Source organism: Oratosquilla oratoria, chromosome 22 (assembly GCF_046742065.1).
Source record: "Oratosquilla oratoria isolate Oo_2021 chromosome 22, ASM4674206v1, whole genome shotgun sequence".
In the NCBI taxonomy this organism is placed as follows: Eukaryota; Metazoa; Arthropoda; class Malacostraca; order Stomatopoda; family Squillidae; genus Oratosquilla; species Oratosquilla oratoria.
Genome location: NC_134798.1, coordinates 12,931,639 through 12,953,405, shown reverse-complemented (window position 1 = coordinate 12,953,405; position 21,767 = coordinate 12,931,639). Strand labels below are relative to the sequence as shown.

At 40.7% G+C, this 21,767-nt stretch overlaps 2 protein-coding genes across 2 annotated transcripts in view; both read left to right on the top strand.

Moving 5' to 3' along the window:
* Positions 1 to 17,059: 17,059 nt before the first annotated feature.
* Positions 17,060 to 21,767, top strand: part of LOC143037432 (uncharacterized) — a 244,202-nt gene continuing 239,494 nt past the window's right edge. The window contains exon 1 of the mRNA XM_076205631.1: positions 17,060 to 17,416. The gene's annotated coding sequence lies outside the window, so the exon portion shown is untranslated. The remainder of the gene's footprint in view (positions 17,417 to 21,767) is intronic.
* On the top strand, positions 19,087 to 19,416 carry LOC143037276 (uncharacterized). The gene has a single exon (XM_076205406.1). It carries the CDS (start codon positions 19,087 to 19,089, stop codon positions 19,414 to 19,416), a length of 330 nt encoding a protein of 109 aa, XP_076061521.1.

The following is a 21,767-nucleotide window of genomic DNA, read 5'->3' as shown; positions in this document are numbered from 1 at the left end:
ACACCAATTGGAAAGAGTGACCATGTACTCATCGAAACTATACTAAAGGAAGAAATAGACATAGAGAGGAACGAAAAGCATAGGAAAGGAAGACTGAGGTACAACAAAACAGACTTTACAAAACTAAAGACATTCTTCCGGAATGCAAACTGGGAAATATTTTACAGGGAAGAAACAGCAGTGGAAGAGAAATGGAATATATTGATGGAAAACTACAATGAAGGGGTAAACAGGCATGTACCAAGACAAAAGCGAGAGAGAGAGTACATTAAATGTTGGTTCAACAAAAGATGCAGTGAGGCAAAAGACAGAAGGGACAAAGCTTGGAAAAAGTGGAGAAAAGACAAAAAACAAAGCAAATGGCAAATTTATGTTAACTATAGAAATGAGTATGTTAATGTGAGAAGAGAGGAGAAAAGGAACCATGAGAAGGATATTATAGACAAATGCAAAGAGCAACCCAAACTATTCTATCGGTATGTGAATGGTAAACTTAAAAACAAACAGGAATTGGTGAAACTATGCCAAGGAAACATAGAATACACAGAAGATTTAGAGATGGCCGAAGTCATGAACAATCACTTTAAATCTGTTTTCACCAGAGAGAAAGTACTGAATTGTGACATAGACAAAAACAAGAAATCTCCCCTCATGAATGAGTTTACAGCATCACTAAAGGAAATATCAGAACATTTATCAAGGCTGGATGTCAGGAAATCACATGGCCCGGACGGTATTGCAAATTGGATTCTAAAGGAGTGCAAAGAAGAACTAACAGACAAAATACACATCTTAATAAACAGCTCACTTAAAGAAGGAAAGATACCCGAGGACTGGAAAAACGCTAACATTGTACCAATACACAAAGGAGGAAACAAAGAAGAACCCACCAACTATAGGCCAGTATCACTAACAAGCACCATTGCCAAAATTTGTGAGAAAATAATCAAGAATAGATGGGTAAAACATCTGGAAGACAATGACATATTAAACCCAAGACAATTCGGATTCAGACAAGGAAGATCATGCTCCACAAACTTAATATGCTTTTACTCAAGACTAATAGACATAGTGCAAGAAAGAAATGGATGGGCTGATTGTGCATTCCTAGACTTGCAAAAAGCCTTTGACAAAGTACCACACAGAAAACTACTAAAAAAACTGGAACACATAGGAGGAATACAGGGAAACCTACTAAAATGGATAGAGGACTTTCTGACTGGTAGAAAGATGAGAGTAGTGCTCAGAGAAAAATATTCAGACTGGAAAGAGGTGATCAGTGGAGTACCGCAAGGATCTGTACTGGCACCAATAATGTTTGCTATCTATATGAATGACATGGATGAGGACGTGAACTGCTACATGAGCTTCTTTGCCGATGACGCCAAACTGCTAAGGAAAATAGAAACTGATGAGGACTGTGAAGCACTGCAAGAAGACCTAAATAGGGTATGGAACTGGAGTCAGAAATGGGAAGTGGACTTTAATACTAAGAAGTGTAGCATAATGGAGTTTGGAAAAAGCAAAAACAGAATATCAGGAAAATATACAATTGGAACCAAAGAAGTAAAGAAAGTAGGATCCGAAAAAGATTTGGGAGTAATTATCACGAACGACTTGTCCTATGATATACAGATTAACAAAATTGTCGGGGAGACTTACAACTTGCTAAGATCAATAAAAGTGGCGTTTACATACTTGGACGAAGACATGATGAAAAAAATATTGGTTACATTGATAAGGCCTAGATTAGAGTATGCAGCGACATTGTGGTCCCCCAGTACCAAAAAGAATATAAAGAAAATAGAAAGAATCCAAAGAGCAGCTACAAAAATGGCACCTGCACTTGCAAACCTATCATACGAAGAGAGATTGGCTAAACTGGAGTTACCGACACTGGAGCAAAGAAGAGAGAGAGGTGACCTATTGACCATCTACAGAATCATGAAAGGCACAGAGGTACTCGATAGTGAGAACTTACTTAACTGGGACAAAAGAAACACAAGAGGACATGGAAAGAAAATAAAAAAACATAGCTATAGAAGAGAACTGAAGAAAAACAGTTTTCCTCATAGAGTTTTGGACACTTGGAACAAACTGGACAATGAAATAGTATGCGCAAAAACCATTCATGAGTTTAAAAACAAACTAGACACTGCAAGATACAAAGGCGGGACAACACGAGCATAGCTCCCCTTCCCGCAAAATACAACTAGGTAAATACTAGGTAAATACACATATGTGTGTATATATATATATATATATATGTATATATATATATATATATATATATGTATATATATATATATATATATGCAACAGTAATCACATAAAACACGTGAATAAAGATTTTTGCTTGTAACCACGAGGAAATTAAAGATCGGAATACTGAACGTTTTCGTCTATTAAGACATTTTCAAAGTACATAGTGTCACAACAAAGAATAACTTAAATATAATAATATAGAAAACAGGAGAGGTCACACAACGTAAATACGAAAGGATTATCTTACAAAGAAACAAAAATATAAAAACAATAAATAAAATGGGTGACAATTGAAACAGGTGATAAAATGTCACACAGCATAAACCATAAGGATGACAAATGACAAGGTGAAAAAAAGGACATTCAACATAAAAGATAATAACAAGAAATAAGAAGGGTGACAATTGACACATGTGATTCAACATAAAGATTGACTTACAAAGAAACAAATTATATACATATACATACATACATATATATAATAGAAAATAATAAGAATAAATAAATAAAAATGGGTGACAGATGACACAGGTGAAAAAAGGTCACACAAGATGGCTAAGGCGGAGCTTTGGGACATTGTCCTACAATTTGGTTAATAACAAAATTATCTAATTTAAAAAGACCAGTGCTTAAATTGAGATTTTCATTAAAAGTTTTTTTAATGAGACACGATTCAATTATATTTCTTATCAAATAAGAATTACTTGAAACAATTTCTTGGGAATTGTCCCAATCAATACAGTGATTGTAGTCTCTAATGTGAGCAAAAATCCCACTTGAAGATTGGTCAGTACGGACACTATACTTATGCTGGTTCAATCTAAGTTTTAATTCATTGCCAGTCTGGCCAATGTAACACGAATTACAATTCTTGCGTCAATTGTCACCCTTCTTATTTCTTGTTATTATCTTTTATGTTGAATGTCCTTTTTTTCACCTTGTCATTTGTCATCCTTATGTTTATGCTGTGTGACATTTTATCACCTGTTTCAATTGTCACCCATTTTATTTATTGTTTTTATATTTTTGTTTCTTTGTAAGATAATCCTTTCGTATTTACGTTGTGTGACCTCTCCTGTTTTCTATATCATTATATTTAAGTTATTCTTTGTTGTGACACTATGTACTTTGAAAATGTCTTAATAGACGAAAACGTTCAGTATTCCGATCTTTAATTTCCTCGTGGTTACAAGCAAAAAAAATATATATATATATATATATATATATATATATGTTTATATATATACATACATATATATACATATATATATATATATAAATATATATATGTGTGTATGCATGCGTTGTTAAAGTCAACAGCTGAGATAGCATTATTCTGTTTATAGAATTTCTTTTCTATGTTACGCACCAATGTGCGGTCGTCTGGATGCAGATTTCTGAGTAGATTACTGAAGTCCATGGTGTTTTCCTCTAGACGTCTTTCGGCCCTAACTGGCCATCTTCAGGAGGTGTTGTCTGGTTAAATTGTTGACAAAGAATTCTGAATTCTGAATTCCTAGGAAAGACCACCCGCTTGCGCGGGATCGGTTTTTGTGGGAGGGGAAGAATGTCTGTAAGAAAATGAAAAGATAGTAGTGTATAAAAGAGGGCTATTGCCACCGGGCGATTTAGCGAGCGATTAGGGGCTGTTGGTGGTCGTGGCACGGGAGAAATGGACTGGGAGCTTGGACGGCGGCGCCGACGCCGGGATTAAAAACAGATTACAATCACCAAAAGTTCAGAAAATGGTAGGAGGCGTAGTAGGAGAGAAAGGTGGAAAAACGGAAAAATCTTTAGTGGGAGGTAAACTGAAATGAGAAGATGTAGTATAAGAGAAAGTTAGAAAGGAAGCGAATTTTAGCTGTGTTCGTGAGAGGTGTTTGTGTGTATCTTACGGGAAGTGAGTAGAGTTCACTTCCCGCGTGTTCCTGATTAGCCACAGGTAAGACATGAGCTCTCCTGCTTTTCCCCAGGTTGGGTTGGAGTTGTTTGTGTATGCTTACAGCCTGTCAGTTAATGGGCTACATGCAATATTATTATTACTATTATTATTTCATTATTATTGCTATCACCAGTCAAAGCTGGTGAAGGGGTGTATTATCAATAGGTACGGTTATACACGTCTTATCGTTTACACCGCACGTGGGACGGGCGCAGCTGACAGATAGTCTGTACGGTGTGGTCTAGGTGTAATGTGTTGTATCAGGTGTTTGTGTCTGTCGTGCAGTTTTTCTAGGTGTCTTGAGTGAAGTTTGTGTTTGTGTTGGTTGAGTGGACGGATGTTGGAAATTCGGTGTAGAGACTCAGTAGTTCTGAAGTCGCTCCATCGCGAACCCGTGATGAACGTGACAGCGGTATTCTGAACCTTCTGATGCTCGTAGTTATTAATGGGACATGTCAGCTGGCTTAGTCCCGGGGACTGGCACAGAATCGGTCTGACGAGGGCTAGGTACAATCGACGTTTGGTGGTCAGTGTTGCAGTTTTGAAGCGTCTTAGCTTTCCCAGCACAGCCCTAGCCTTCGCTCCCTGCTTGCGGAAGTGTGGGGTCCAGGTAAGGCCACTATCAAGTGTGCTACCCAGCACACAGGTATGGTCCTTCACTGGGATGTTTGTGTTGTTTATTTTAAGAGGAGTGTTTGTGATTGTTCTGTTAGTTTGCTTGCAGCAGATGTATACAGCATTGCATTTCGACGAGTTGGTCTTAATGCGCCACTGTTGCTCCCACGCGTGGGCCCCGTCTAGGATGTTTTGCATTACGTGTAACGCTCCCTGCAGCGTTTTGTGTCTGCTGATGTGGTTAGTGTCGTCCGCATACAAAAGAGTTAGAGCCTGGTTGCGTGGATAAGCTGGCTCTGGCAGGTCATTCGTATATAGATTGTACAGAGTGGGGGCAAGGACCGACCCTTGCGGTACCCCAGCCTTCGGTACAAAAGGTTGGGACAGACAGCCCCGCCACTTTATTCTTATTGTCCTGTCGTCCAGGTAGTTGCAGAGCAACCTTGTGAACGGCAGGGCAAAGTCGAAATTGTGGTACAATTTGTACTTAAGGCCTTCATGCCAGACAGTATCGAATGCCTTCTCCACATCCTTACAAACCAAAATGGCCTTACCAGGACGACCGTCTGGCGGTCTTTGAACCCATTGAGTGATCATGGATATTACGTCGTCTGCACCGCGCCCCGGCCGAAAACCAAATTGGCAATCCCTCAGCACATTCTCCGTCTCTAGGTACACGGTCAGGCGGCGGCATAGGAGGTGCTCAAACACCTTACCAAAGTACTCCAGAAGGGAGATCGGCCGGTATGAAAGGGGGGCGGAGGTGGGTTTCTGGGGTTTAGGAATGAGGATGGTGTGGGAGGCCTTGAATAGTTGTGGGAAGTACCTAGAGGCAAGTGAGCTATTGTATAGTGTCGTCATGTGTGAGATTATGTTGTCTGGCATACGTTTGAGTATGTGTGTATCGATGCCTGAGGGGCCAGGGGATTTTAGTTTTAAAGCCGAGATAACCCCCTTTACCTCCTCCAAAACGATGGGAGAGATAAGGGGATCATCTTCATCTAACTGAGAGAGATCAACAGTCTCGTCGGGAATGAGGTCACTACATCTGTTCATGAAGGAGTTAACACTGTGCAAGGTGCTAAAGCAATGTGGTCCTTGCACAGGATGGGGTTTAAAGACCTTACTCCATGCTGACGCCAGAAGGTCAGCTTGGTGTTGGGGGGAGTGTGCAGAGTGGTTAAGATGGTTGATGACCTTGGGTGGAGGCACAGAGCACTCCTCCAGCTGACGTTTGAGGGTCCTCCAGAACTTGGAAGGGTCCGTCTCACAGGCGCCGGAGAGTGAGGCCATCAGTTGCTCCTCCTCACGATGTGAATCGATGTAGAGGGACTTCCTCAGGCTAGTCTGTAGCCAGTGCATGTCTCGTAGGGTGGCGACACGGGCCTCTAGGGGTGCTTGTAATAGATCTGTAAATCTGTTCTGTAAGTGCGAATAGAAGCGGTGAACGTGGCAACCTTTCTTTGCTTTGTACTAGGAATGTGCTTTTTTACAGCGTTTTTGACAAACTTTGTAAGTGAGCGCCATTCCTGCTCTATCGCCGCATGTGGAGCGTTGTTCATGTTTGTGTTGGTGTATGTCGTGAGAGTGTTTTTGAAGCCTTCCCAGTCGGCCTGACTGTAACGTAACCGAGGCTCACTGGGGATAAGGATGGGTGAGGTGGAGATGCGAAGGATTAAGGGTATGTGGTCTGAGAGGGTGGGGGCACCGGGTGAGATAGTAGAGTTGAGGAAGAAAGCTCGGCTGTTGGAGAACACCAGGTCGGGCTTACCCTGCAATCCATGACCTATGAATGTGGGAAAGTCCGGACCTAGGAACTTCAGCCGGTGAAGTATAGTAAGAGAGTGCAGTTGCCGACTCACTGAGCTGCTGTTGTGCGTTCCAGGGCTCCAAGCAGCATGCCTGCAGTTGAAGTCGCCAATGAAGAAGGTTGGGACTTTGTATGACATCACCTTGGCAATGTCAACAAAGGGGAGGAAGGGGATACGGGGAGGGCGGTAGAGGGTACAGAGGAGGATGGGACCGCGAATGGTGCTCAACTTGATCGCGAGCATCTGCTCATAGTGAAATTGATCAAGTATAGTTGCCTGAAGGGACTTCCTGGCTAAAATACAGACGCCCGAGAGCAAAGCAAGACCCCGACTCCAAGTGTTGAAGCCTTGAATCTTGGGAAGAGAGTCGGGGGCTGGATCACCCATCGAAGTCAAACAAATGACATCAGGACCGTGTCTGGCAATCTCTAACAAATAATGACGCGGTTTGGTCGTATGACGGTATACATCGGCGGAGAGTGGAGTGCCGAAACGTCCGCCCGCCAATCAGCGCGCGGGGTGCATCCTCTGTCGTCTGGTTGGTAACGACGTTTCAGGCTGCTGCTGGATATTAATAGCGGGGTTTTGGTTGTAAATTAGCACCGCTTCTGTCATCTTTAGTCTTCTGGTGTCGTTATTTCTTTCAATGATGGTGGTGGTGCCTTCCATATGGTGCCTCTTAAATGTTAGTCCATGCTCGTACAAGTAGTGTCTTCTTATGGCGCCGTCCTGCAGATGTGCTGAAATTCTCTTAGACAGTGTTGTAGTGGTGACGCCAATGTACCGAGATTTTAGGCGACTGCAGTCACCACTGGAACATGTGTGTTGCATTTCACTTGTCTTAGGGGGGCAGCTATTCTTTACAACTAACTTGGATGTCCTTCTTGCTTTATAGTAAATAACGAGGTCGATTTTTGAAGAAGGGTCGGTGGGTGTGACGTTCTTATAAATTATATTTTTGATGTCTTTCTCGTCATCCTTGTAGGCTGAAGACAGTACTACTATAAAAGAGTTTTATGTTTTGTGTAACTGGCTGTTGTTCTTGTTGGTGCATGAAGGTGTCCAGTCGATGCCGTATAACACTGTCTATTTCTTGAATGGGGTCATTGTTGTTGCTGAGAAGCTGGGTGATTCTCTTAAGCTCTGCGTTCGTGACGGTCCACGTTGAGCAGTGGGTGAGGGCTCTTTTGACGAAGGCGTTGATGACGCTGCGTCGATACCGCTCAGGACACTCACTTGCACCGTTGAGGCAGAATCCGAGATTGGTGGATTTGGTATAAACTTCCGTAGAAAATGAAGCGGCTTCACGACGGACCAAAATGTCGAGGAAAGGGAGTTTGCTGTGTTGTTCTATCTCGTGGGTAAAGTTGAGGCAGGAATTCGTTTTGAACTTGGAAATTAAGTTCACGACTTCTTCTTCTGTGTTGGCACTGATGAAAATATCGTCCACGTATCTTGCGTAGATTTCTGGCTTTGGATGGTGTTGCTGCCAGAATATCTCTTCTTCAATATGTCCCATATAAAAGTTAGCGAAGAGCACTCCCAGAGGTGATCCCATGGGGACGCCGTCACATTGTATGTACATGTTGCCATCGGGCCCGTAGAAGGGAACTTCTTTGGTGCATGCCTGTGATAGCAGACGAAATGTGTTCTCTGGGATTGCGATATTTTCATCAGTGCCAACACAGAAGAAGAAGTCGTGAACTTAATTTCCAAGTTCAAAACGAATTCCTGCCTCAACTTCACCCACGAGATAGGACAACAGAACCCTCATCTGCTCGCAGGCTGGTCGATGGAGAGGAATTGGGACGCCTCTCTGTCCAACCGGCCCGCAACCTAACGCTGGCCTCTTCGCTGACACTGGCGAGCGAGTTTACACTTCTGACATTTACACACATTTCCCAATCACGTAATTCTCTGCTTCAGAGTTATAAGAACATAAGAAGAACATAAGAAATAAAGGAGACTGCAAAAGACCATAAGGCCTACACTAGGCAGCTCCGTATCCATCACCACCTGTCGTCCCCATCCATAAAGTTGTCTAATCGTTTTTTAAAACAACTGATAGTTTCAGCGCTTACTACGTGGTTACTAAGTTTATTCCATTCATCGACCACCCTATTTGTAAACCAATTCTTGCCTATTTCCTTCTTAAATCTAAATTTGTCTAGTTTATACCCATTACTGCGAGTCCTGCCCTGTTGTTTTATTATGATGACCTTGTTTGCATCACCCTTGTTATAGCCTTTGATCCACTTGAACACTTCTATTAGATCACCCCGCACTCTGCGTCTTTCCAGAGAGTGTAAGTTTAGGTGCCTAAGCCTCTCTTCGTAAGGCAAATTTCCGAGTCCTTGTATCATTTTGGTCATTCTTCTCTGTACTGATTCTAGTGAATTTATGTCCATTCTGTAGCACGGAGACCAAAACTGTACCGCATAGTCAAGGATGGGTCTAACTATCGCTAGATAGAGTTTGATAATTACCTCTGCACTTCTATTCGTTACCGTCCTAGCAATGAAGCCTAATGGACTGTTTGCTTTATTTCTGGCGCTAATGCACTGCTTCCTGGTTTTAAGGTCCGGACTCACCAGAACTCCCAAGTCCCTCTCGCACTCAGATTTTTCTAAAAACGTGTCATCTAAGTTGTGTCTATTTTCGGGGTTGTGTAGCCCTACGTTTAACACGCTACACTTAGAGATATTGAAGTTCATTTGCCATTTCACCGACCATGTTAACAGTTTATTAAGATCATCCTGCAGAATCTGGGCGTCTTCTCCTGACCTAATTAGGCGTCCTATTTTAGTGTCGTCCGCAAACTTACTAACATCACTATTTAACCCATCGTCTAAGTCGTTTATATACATAATGAACAATAAGGGACCCAAAACCGAGCCCTGGGGGACCCCGCTAGTAACATTGCCCCACCTAGATTTTATTCCATTTATGGTGACCCGCTGTTTTCTGTTACTAATCCAAGCTCTAATCCATTCTAACACTTTTCCTCCTATGCCATGGGCTTTGATTTTATTTAGTAGTCTCTGGTGTGGCACTTTGTCGAACGCTTTGCTAAAGTCAAGGTAAATAACATCGTAATTTTCATTGTTGTCTGACGCCTTATATACCTTAGTGTAAAAGGATAGAAGATTAGTCACGCATGATTTACCTTTGGAGAAACCATGCTGTGAATCACAAATTAAATTATGCCCTTCAATGTGTTCTCTGAGTCTATTTACTATTATTGATTCAAGCATTTTTCCTATAACCGATGTCAAACTGATTGGCCTGTAGTTGCATATGATCGATCTATCTCCCTTCTTAAAAACAGGAACAACGTTTGCCTGCCTCCAAGCAGTTGGAACAGAACCAGTGTCTACCGATTTATTGAATATTTCAGTTAACTGGTCGCAGATTTTAAATTTACACTCTTTAAGCATTCTTGGAAAAATTTCGTCCGGACCCGGAGATTTTGTAGCTTTAAGTCTGTCAATCTGCTTGACTACTTCTTCTTTACTAATGCTGATATTAGTTAGGCTATTTTCTTCATCCCCTCTGAAAATCGGATCGCAGTCAGGTACTTTATCTAACCTCTCATTAGTAAACACCGATAGAAAATAATTGTTAAACTCCTCACTCATTTTTTCTTCCGAGTCTATCATGACATTTTCATCGTTTTTAATTGGTCCTATTCTTTCTTTATTTTTTGTTCTATAGAGGTGAAAGAAACCCTTTGGGTTGGATTTTGCTTGACTGGCAACCTATGATTGGAAGGAAAGAGATAATACAACACCCGCCAGCCTGCCCCCCCTCGCACTGCCACTGAATCAACTCTACAAGAATCTCGAACCCAACCTGGGGAAAAGCAGGCTACTCAGGCCCCACCTAAAGCTTATCAGGAACGCGCTCTACACGCGGGAAGTGAACTCTACTCACTTCCCGTAAGATACACACACACACCTCTCACGAACATAGCCACGACACACGCACAAACCTCTACACTTACTTTTTCTTCGACTAAAATTAGCTTCCTTTCTAACTTTCTCTTATACTACATCTTCTCATTTCAGTTTACCTCCCACTAAAGATTTTTCCGTTTTTCCACCTTTCTCTACTACTACGCCTCCTACCTTTTCTAAACTTTTGGTGATCCTAATCCCGGCGTCGGCGCCGCCGTCCAAGCTCCCAGTCCATTTCTCCCGAGCCACGACCACCAGCAGCCCCTAATCGCTTGCTAATTCTTCCGGTGGCAATAGCCCTCCTTTATACACTACTATCTTTTCATTTTCTTACAGACATTCTTCCCCTCCCACAAAAACCGATCCCGCGCAAGCGGGTGGTCTTTCCCAGGAATTCAGAATTCAGAATTCAGAATTTGTTGTCAACAATTTAACCAGACAACACCTCCTGAATATGGCCAGTTAGGGCCGAAAGACGTCTAGAGGAAAACACCATGGACTTCAGTAATCTACTCAGAAATCTGCATCCAGACGACAACACATTGGTGCGTAACATAGAAAAGAAATTCTATAAACAGAATAATGCTATCGCAGCTGTTGACTTTAATAATGCATGCACTATTAATGGCCTACTTCCAATATATATATATATATATATATATATATATATATATATATATATGTATATCTATATATATATATGTATATATATATATATATATATGTATATCTATATATATATATATATATATATATAAATATAAATATATATATAAGTATATATATCCCAGAGGACATCACATACAATTTACAAGAACACAATTCTATGCCAGAACTCTAAATACGCACACACACTTTACATCACATTGCGCAATCACCATAAACAGAATAAAAATTACTCCTGAAGCATACCACTCAAACATTTGTAACAACCTGTCAACTGTACCACACAAAATATCCACACAAAAGCATGTGCACACACTCAGATCACTAAAGCCCTTCAAGATAGACCGATAAACTCAATACTCCAACAACCCCCAGATATAAGTCCCTCAGAAAAAAAAAAAATCATACCTGACAAGAACTACACTGGCATGTCTGTGTTCAGGGCATCATCCAGCATTAAAACAGTGCCAGCACAAAATAGCCTGACCACATATACAAACTGCCCCAGATACAAGCACCACACAGAAGACACAGAACTCCTCTCTACTACAATGCTCCACACTAACAATCCCTAGGCAACAATTCAATATATCTTTCCTAAGTGACTCAGGTTCCCATCTGGTGGCTGCTGCTGGTTACCTGAAGGTCTGTAAGAGGGACCCAGGGCAACAGATTTATTGATTGATTGAATAATTATTGTACTGATTTACTGGACTTAGGGATTCCAAGCCATGTTTCTAGAAGGATTTTAACTTCAGTTATTTGCTTTCACCCTGTAATGGCATGGATAGCTTATGGTTAGTATTACTTGAAGGTAATTTATTTTAGGTGCTATCTTCATTTAGAAAGAAGTTATTTTTCAATGGGTTGGGTAAGATTGAAGGTGAAATTATTTTTTTCAACCACATTTGGGTACTGACAACAAGTTATCATGCATTAGTGATCTTATGGTAGTATGCAGCCAATGCTTTAGGGACTGGTTTGGGGTGCCCCTGTGGACTAGAGCTACACATCATTTGTCTGTGTTAGAAATCTTTATTCACAGAGAAACTATGTTACTTTTGTACTGTGACTATCCCTCCTTTATTTTGTTTCTTGAAACTGTCTTGTACTACTTTTGTAACTCTTCCTCTTCTTATTCTTTGTGGTGGTGGTGGGGGGGGGAGAATTCTGCCACCATGTTTCCCTTGTGAGTCATAAAAGACAACGTAGTGGGGCAGAGTAATGGGACTAGGGATCCTGTCCTCTGTATGTTCATCCTACGAGAAATTGAGGCATAAAAGGGTCTGGGAGAACTCCAATCAGAACCCTAAAATTTGAGTCATTAAATGTGTTTGGTTGTGGAACAGGTGAGAGTAAAAGGGAAGAGATATGCAGCGTGTGTGAGAAGGAAGATGCATGTGTTAGCATTAAGTGAAAGTAAGTTCAAAAGGGAGGGATGATTTTGAGTTTGGAAGGGTGGCAGGGAGAGTGTTAGGAAAAGGAAAGGGTGAGGGAGGGAAAGAGTGGCTTTGCTGATGAGCGATGAGATAGGAAAGCAGATGATGGAGTGGAGGAAAACATCTTCAAGGTTAATATGGATGAAGGTGAAACTTGGATGGTACATGTGGGTTTTTGAGTGCATCTGGCAGAGAGAAAATTGAGGAGGAAATGGGATTTTTTGATAGATGTAACTGAGTGCTTAAAGAGTTTGGGGAGGAATATGAATGCAATGGTGTTGGAGGATCTCAATGAGCCAAAGATGGAGTAGTAGGCAAGTTTGGGGTGGCAGGTAAGGATTTCAGTTGATAGGTGATGATGATGAAGATGTATTTACAAAGGGAGATAAAGGTAGCAAACTTTGTTTAAGAAAAGAGTCAAGCATAATTATACATAGGAAAGGTTGGTTGATAGGGCACTGATGGACATTATCGTGGTATCAAAAGGAAAGATAGGAAGAGTTCTAGACGTTCATGCTTTCAGAGGAGACAGTGGGAAGTGTCAGATGATTATTTGGTGGAAGGAAAATTGAGAGTGGAGGAAAATGGTGAGAGGTAGAAATGCTGTAAGTTGACAACCTGAATTAGGACAAAGAGAAGGAATACAAGAATAAGCTGAGAGATGTAATGGAGGTGGTGAAGGAGAAAGGGTGATAGGAGTAGAGAAAGAATGGGTATGTTTTAAGGAGGAAGTGACCAGGTGTACAAAGATGGCATGTGGGATGAGGATGAGAGGGAGTTGAGGGAAGGGTGGTGAATGGTGGGATGAAGAGGTGAAGGCAGTAGTAGAAGAGGAAAAGCGAGCATATGTGGATTGGTTGCACAGTAGAACGAAGGAAGCATATGAGAGGTACAAGAAGAAGAGAAGAGAGGAAAAACATAAAGTGAGGGAGGTAAAGAGGAAAGTAGATGTAAAATGGGATAAGATTATGACAAAATTTGGTAAAGAATGAAAAGCTTTTTGGAAATAATTAAAAAGAGGGGGTCAGACAAGTAGAGAGAAAGATAGGCAGATGTTAATGGAAGTGAATGCAGTAAGGGTAAGATGGGTAGACTATTTCAGGTAGTTGTTGATTGTAGAGGAGGTTAGAGATTGATTGATTGTGGCAGTGGGAGGAGCTAGGAAACTGTGATGGGATAGGAAATGATAAGGATATAGGAAAAAATGAAGTACAAGTAACGTTGAGAACGAAATGTGGTAAGGCACCTGAGTTTGATGAGTGCCATGCAGTGCCTGACGAAGGGAGGAACAGTTATAGTGGATTGGTTAGTGAGTTTTTTTTATGTGTGTTCAAGGGAGGTGAGTGTGCCATAGAATTAGAGGAGTCCATGAATAGTTCTGCTTTACAAGGTAATAGGGGACAAATATGAATATAGTAGTATTAGAGGAATCAGTTTGTTAAGTGTAGTTGGAAAGGTAATTGGGAGTGTGTTAAGAGGATTAGGAGAGGAACAGAGGGAATAATTGACGAGGAACAGTGTGGGTTTAGGAAAGGTAGAGGATACGTGGATCAAAATTTCATGATAAGGCAGATTTCTGACAAGTGTTGGGCAAAAGGTAAGGATGTTTTTCTGTGCCTTTATGGATTTAAATATTTATTCAGGGTAGACAGGAAGGCATTGTGGCAGATATATAGGATAGGGGGGAATGTTAAGGGTAGTCAAAAGCTTTTACATGAAGAGTGGAATTTGTGTAAGGGTTGGAAATGGTGAGAGTGAATGGTTTGAGGTGAAGGTGGGATATGCCAGGTTTCTGTTGTTGCCATAGTTATTCAGTATGTACCATGAAGGATTGATACAGGAGGTAAATGCAAGGGTGGTGGGCAGAGGATTGGAGATGGTTAGAGACTAGAGAGAAGTGGAAAGTAAGTCATTTGTTGTTTACTGATGACACTCCATTTGTGGCTAGGTCAGAGATGGCTCTGAGGCAGTTGGTGATGGAATTTGGGAAATTATGTGATAAGAGGGAGTTGAAAATAAATGTGGGTAAAAGCTAGGTGGTAAAATTTATTAAGTTAAGGTACCAAAAAGCTGGAGGTAAGTCAAAGGGTAATGTTATCTTGAATTAAAGTACCTAACCTGTTTGAAACATGCTTTTGTTTAACGATTTCACTTCATTTCAATGTTTCGTTTCGTTTTAATACTGGTGTAATTTAAAGATGCTGTCAGATGATTTTATTCAGGTGAAGGAAACTTCCATTTTCAGTGAGAACAAACCTGGGTGTTCACCAAGAACCCAGGAAAAATAAGCAGATGGAAAATAAAATGAATAGCAAAATGAAATAAGTTACAATGAAATAAACAGATAAACAAAAAAATAGATAAATGAATTAATGAATACATAAAATAAGGTAAAGAATTGGGACAATAAATAGCCTTGCACAGGCACACCTGAAGGAGAGCTACATCACACGCAGAAGGGCTTGGCGAACTCGATCTTGGAAGTTCTTGTTGCGTGATGATAACCTCCTAAAGGGGAAAGTGTTGCGGGTGTCGAGCCATCCAGATGCAGGTCACCCGTCATTGACCAGTGTCATATAAAAGAATATGCAAATACACCTTTAGTTGTTTCTGCATAAGTAGTTTTATTTACATAAGATGGAAACTTGTATATCGAAATATATCAAATACTGGAAACGCGAGGTGCTTTTACGTCGTCATGGTAACTCATGGGTCAGGTTCGGGTTTCCATCTGGCGCAATCGTCATCTTGGGATGGTTAGCTCCGTGTTGAAAGTAGTTCCGATTGACAGAGGCCCCTCATAAGGCGAAGTCTGCCCCACCGCCGGATAAAGTCACATTTTATCGTCAGCCAGAACAAAATACATTCAAGGGTGACGCCAGACGATTTTATTCACCAGAGAATCCTGACGTACTTACCAAGGGCTTTTAATTCGGTGAAGGGAAATGTTCATATTTATTTATTTGTTTATTTATTTGTTTGTTTATATATTGTGTTTATTCAAATATCAAGGGGAACGTTCCTTTTCACATTAATTCATTTACTTCTTTAATACTTATTGATTTTTGTTTCAGACCTCAAACTTTTGTGTAAAATTCTAACATAGAAAATAGCTGGAATGTTTTCAATTAGGAGTGTTAAGATCGAGAACAACAGTTAGATTTTAGCTTGTACACCCCACTGGTATTTTTTGCATCTCCACGGTATGTTTACATCCTCGGTATATTTACACCTTTGGTATCTTTACACCTTTTGGTATCTTTGCAACTCCCATCATTATTACCCCCTCACTGGTATATTTACCACTCCCCCCATTATCTTTACACCACCTCTGGTAACCTTGAACACATACCCTTTGTATCCGCACCACGCCTTCTCTTTCTTGTAGCTTCTTTGTCTCAGAGTGTGTGGGATCTCTCGTGGTAATGATTCACATCTCCACACTCCCAGGGGATCTCTTCCCGGTCGGCTGACTCCCCTGAGGGAAGACGACCTTGCCCAGGTGTTGATAATCCCACCGGCGCCGTCCGGATAGGTCATGGCGGGGCTGGCGAGAGCCTCCTCCGTTTCCGTGAGTCATGATCGCGTATTGGGGATGGTGATTGGGACATTCGTGATTCGGCATCCGTGATTGGGTAGCGGGTAACGTGACGCCGCCAGGACGGGTTCTGATTGTTCCTCGGATCGAATGGACGACTCGACCGCCGGAGGGCTGCGTCCGAAGACCGCAAACTGCAACGATGGGGACATTGTCATCCTCCTCGCCGTCGTCTTCTTCAGTGGCGGTGTCCGAAATCTTCGGGGGCCTCTCGAACGCGTTGTCTCGTGTCGGCAAGAGAGATAGTACAGGGTAATATACAGGGAAGTCTTCCTTATGTTCGAAATAATGTGAAATACGAGGTTTGACAAAGCCAGGCTATTTCATTCAGTTTTTTATGATACCCTGAAATTCAGTCAGTTATCTTGAAGCGGCATCAGACATCCTCCTGCTCCGCCTCATCTCGGCTTTAGTGACAGCTCTATAGACCAGAGTCACACCTCATTCTTATATGATTAGAGACAAATCTTAAAAATGAATAAGATGAATTAATAGATAAGCTTTAAATTCTGCTGTCCCTCATCTTTGCCACCCTCATTGATCACCTCAAACTCCACCTATTCGGCGTCATATTGTCCCCGCGGAAGGAAGCGCTGGCTATCGGTGATGAAATACTAATACTCAAAGATCCGCTTCTACCACTGCCTCCGAACATGTCGCTGTTGTTGTTGTCATTTCCAACATCAAGGACAACGTCGGTAGCGGAGGGCTCCATCTCCCCCTCTCGCCTCGGATTCCCTTCTCTCAGTCTCCAGTTCCTTCGGGGAGTGAGGCGACGACGGGCCGGGTGGTTGAGGAGGACGTTGACGGTCGCGGAGTGCTCCAACCGTCATAACGGTCACGCATTTTGATTTTTTAAAAAGCTGAACGCTAAACGAGTTTTTTTCTGGATTTTTTTTTTTTTTTTCAAGGAATCCTTTGAGAAAGTGAATGAAGACTCGAACCACAGGGACCGTGAACGATGCCACAAGGACCCCTTGGGTGACCTATGACCCTGTGTGAGACCCGGAGAGGGCCGAAAGACCTAACGAAGAGGCTGCCACGGCAATGTGTGCGAAAGGAGAAATCATTATTCCCCTGTGGTGCTGAAGAAAGGACTTGTCCGTTGGGCCAGACTGCCCGAGGTAAGGCGATTTCTTCGGCACTTTCTGCAGGTGCCACTCCTTTGAAGTACTTTCGTTCCTCTCGGTTGATTGACACTTGCCATGACTGTCCGAAAATGTAGGGGGAAGGTGTTAGTTTTGGTAGCGACTGAGCACCTGCTGACGTAAAACACGTCACCTTTTACAGACGTATACAAATACTGTCCGACAAATATTCAGACAAATAGACATCGAAATGGCCAGGCAAGCAAGCGTAAACACACACACACACACACGCGCGCACACACACACACACACACACACACACACACACACACACACACACACACACACACACACACACACACACACACACACACACACACACACACACAGATCGGTAAAATATGAGCTCTGAGTTCTCTTCCGGGAGGGAAATAGCTGTCGATCACAAGTCTAACACGTGATCCAAGACCATGGTGAATCACAGGGGAAGTGTTAAATTCTTGAAGATCATTGGATGAAAAGAAAGCTTCTGAGCCCGATAGGATTTCAAGCTGTAGAATATTCGTAGTCTAATTATGTGTTCATTAAAAGAATGAATAGTGTCACAGGCTTGGAAAAGGGCTAAAGTGGTACCAATTCACAAAATTGGAAGTAAGGAGACACCATTGAATTACAGCCCAGTATCTCTTACGAGCACAATAGTGATGTGAAAGGATTGTGAAAGATCGGTGGGTCAAATATCTTGAAGATATTAACATTTTGACGGTCAGTCAGTTTGGCTTTATATCTGGAAAATCATGTATATCGACCCTATTGACCATCTAAACATAAGTGATTGGTGTGTTACAAAAAAGGGAGGGCTGGGTGGACTGTATGTACTTTGATCTAGAAAGCTTTTGATAAAGTACCTCAGTCTGCTCATATAGAAACTGGAGCATATTCGAAGACTGAGAGGTAAGCTACTCAAATGGATATATAAATATATATATATATTATATATATACATATATATATATATATATATATATATATATTATATATATATATATATATGTTGAGACATTCTGACAGGTTGATGTAAGCGGAATAGGAAACACAGGAGTCTTAGTCTTTGAGTTTATTCCTGACTAGTTTCGCAGGTATGCTTTTTCAAAGGAATATGTGTACAAACGGGCTGTGGGCATTATATATATGGGGTGGTCCTCACCACCTCTCCGAGTTACCATAGTTGGTGGCGAATGTGAACATCACATTGTGGCTCACGTAACAATGAAGACATTTTTACAATTAAATATGATAACACTAATACCAAAGAAATTATTAATAGAAAATGTAACAATATTATCTTCATCGTTATCATTACTATTGTTACATTTTCTATTAATAATTTCTTTGGTATTAGTGTAATCATATTTAATTGTAAAAATGTCTTCATTGTTACGTGAGCCACAATGTGATGTTCACATTCGCCACCAACTATGGTAACTCGGAGAGGTGGTGAGGTCCACCCCATATATATAATGCCCACAGCCCGTTTGTACACATATTCCTTTGAAAAAGCATACCTGCGAAACTAGTCAGGAATAAACTCAAAGACTAAGACTCCTGTGTTTCCTATTCCGCTTACATCATATATATATATATATATATATATATATATATATATATATATATATATATATATATATATTCTGAAGAGCAGTTACATGAAGGCAGTAATAAAGGATGTGGCATCAGAATGGAGAGCAGTGCCCAGCGGGGTTCCACATGGTTCAGTGCTAGCACCTGTAATATATCTTATTTATGTTAATGGTATGATGGAATGTACAAAAGACTATGTCAACATGTTTGCAGATGATGCAAAGATCACGAGAAGAGTGATAAATAAGGGTTGTGGGATATTGCAAAGAGATATAGACACAATATTTGCATTGAGCCAAGAATGGAAAATCAATATCAGTACTGAAAAATGCAAAATGTTGAAAATGGGCAATAGCTTAGAAAAACCAACTTCATACTATTCTGTGGGAAATTAGTCCATTACAAAGGAGTGTTGATAAAAGTAAGATTATGGGAGGCATGTGAATTGTAAAATATTCAATTGAATGAAGAGATGATGGGGGGTGGGTGACAGAAACCATAATTCATCCAAGACTGGAATATACGTCAGTGGTTGGTTCCAACACGGTGAAAGATGTAAGCAAGATCGCGAGGATACAAAGGGCATCCGCCAAAATGGCTCTCAATCTGGCTAAGCCATACGAGGAGAAATTAAAGGCGCTGGAGTTGCCAACACTGAAAGATCGAGAAGAAAGAGATGACTTTATTAGTGTTCAGGCACTAAAAGCCCTCCCATTCCTTGATTATAGATAGGAAGGCCTTGAAATGTCATGAGAAATTAAAAGAAAATATATCTGAAGGATATGAAAAACTAAAATTTTCCATACAAATGCACACATATTTGGAACAGCTTAGATGATATTATTGCCCAATTGGAACAATATATGAATTTAAATCTAAAGGTGATAATTGGAGAATAAGGAGATATAGCCCAAGTTGGAACCATACATGAATTTGTAGCCAGACATGATTATTGGAGAGTATGAGACAGGACCAAACGAGCATGGCTCCTTTCCTGTCTACTATAATTAAGAAAAAAATTAGGTAAACACACACACACACACACACACACACACACACACACACACACACACACACACACACACACACACACACACACACACACACACATAACAAATTATAGACCGGTGTCCCTAACGAGTACAATAGTTAAAATTTGTGAGAGAATAATCAAAGATAGATGGACAAAATATCTGGAAGAGAACAATATACTAAACCCGAGGCAATTTGGATTCAGACAGGGAAGATCATGTACCACTAATCTGATTTGTTTCTATTTCAAGTTTGATAGATATATTGCAAGAAAGATATGGCTGTGCAGACTGTGCCTTCCTGGACTTACAAAAGGCATTTGATAAGGTACCACACAGAAAATTGCTATATAAACTGGAAACACTAGGAGGCACACATGGAAAACTATTGGATTTGATGGAGGATTTCTTACATGGAAGAAAAATGAGAGTAGTGCTCAGAGACAAATATTCAAAATGGGAAGAAATGAGTAGTGGACTTTTCGTCCACCAAAAAGAGCTCTCCCATATTATTGAATGGCAAAACACAAAAGTTATTACATCATGTCATAATATTGTAGAAAGGAACGTAATTGAATCATGTTACATTAAAAATAGTTTTGAAAATGATATGAATTTAAGCTTAGGTTTGTATAAGTTAGATAATTTCATTATTAAAAAGATTGTAAATAATTCTTCTGGAATCGTGGAACATTGGACCTTTCCCAGTTCCTCTACCACCATGTACATATTATGACCTTTGGTCATTTTTTGTATTCTTTGTACCCTGATGATGTCTTGAATAGACGAAAACGTTCGGTATTCATTTCTTTTATTTACCAAGTGGTTTCTGCAAGGATTGTTATCACGTGTGCTTAGTGATTTGTTTGGCATATATATATATATATATATATATATATATATATATATATATATATATATATATATATATATGTACATATATGTATAATCACGTGAGCGTGAAGTCTGTTCTCTTGCTTCTCTTTCGTGCCGAATGGTTCTTTTCTGTGCTCATCCTGTCGCCATGCAATTTAATTCATCTCCCTATTTACCTATTTATTTATTTATTTATCTATTTACTCATAAATTTATTCATTTATGTAATTAAATGTTTATATATTTATCTATTTATTCATCTATTTATATATTCCATTTCTACGCTCGTCAAACGACTTTATTCAGTGTTAGGACTATTCTATCCGTTAGAATTTAAGCCAACTTGATCAAAGCCTGTGACGCCATGAAGCTAATCTTGAATATCCGCATCGTTTACGCAGTTAATCTTAAATCTGCGGTGATTACAAGAGTAATTGTGGTGGTGATGATGATGATGATGGTGATGATGATGATGATGATGATGATGATGATGATGATGATGATGATGATGATGATGATGATGATGATGATGATGATGATGATGATGATGATGATGATGATGATGATGATGATGATGATGATGATGATGATGATGATGATGATGGTGGTGGTGGTGGTGGTGGTGGTGGTGTGATTCCAGTATTCTTTCTGGTTTCTATATACAATGCAACCTCTGGAGTAACCTCGGGGTGTTGCCAGATTTTACGTATTTGCAAGGGTTGCCATATTCACATCGGAAAAAAAATTTAACAAAAAAGTTCGTCGAGTCGGTTTGGCCTATTGTAGTCTGAAGGCGCGAGGTTCCTTTTGTCCGACGCAGGTGTCCTGGATGTTTCCCC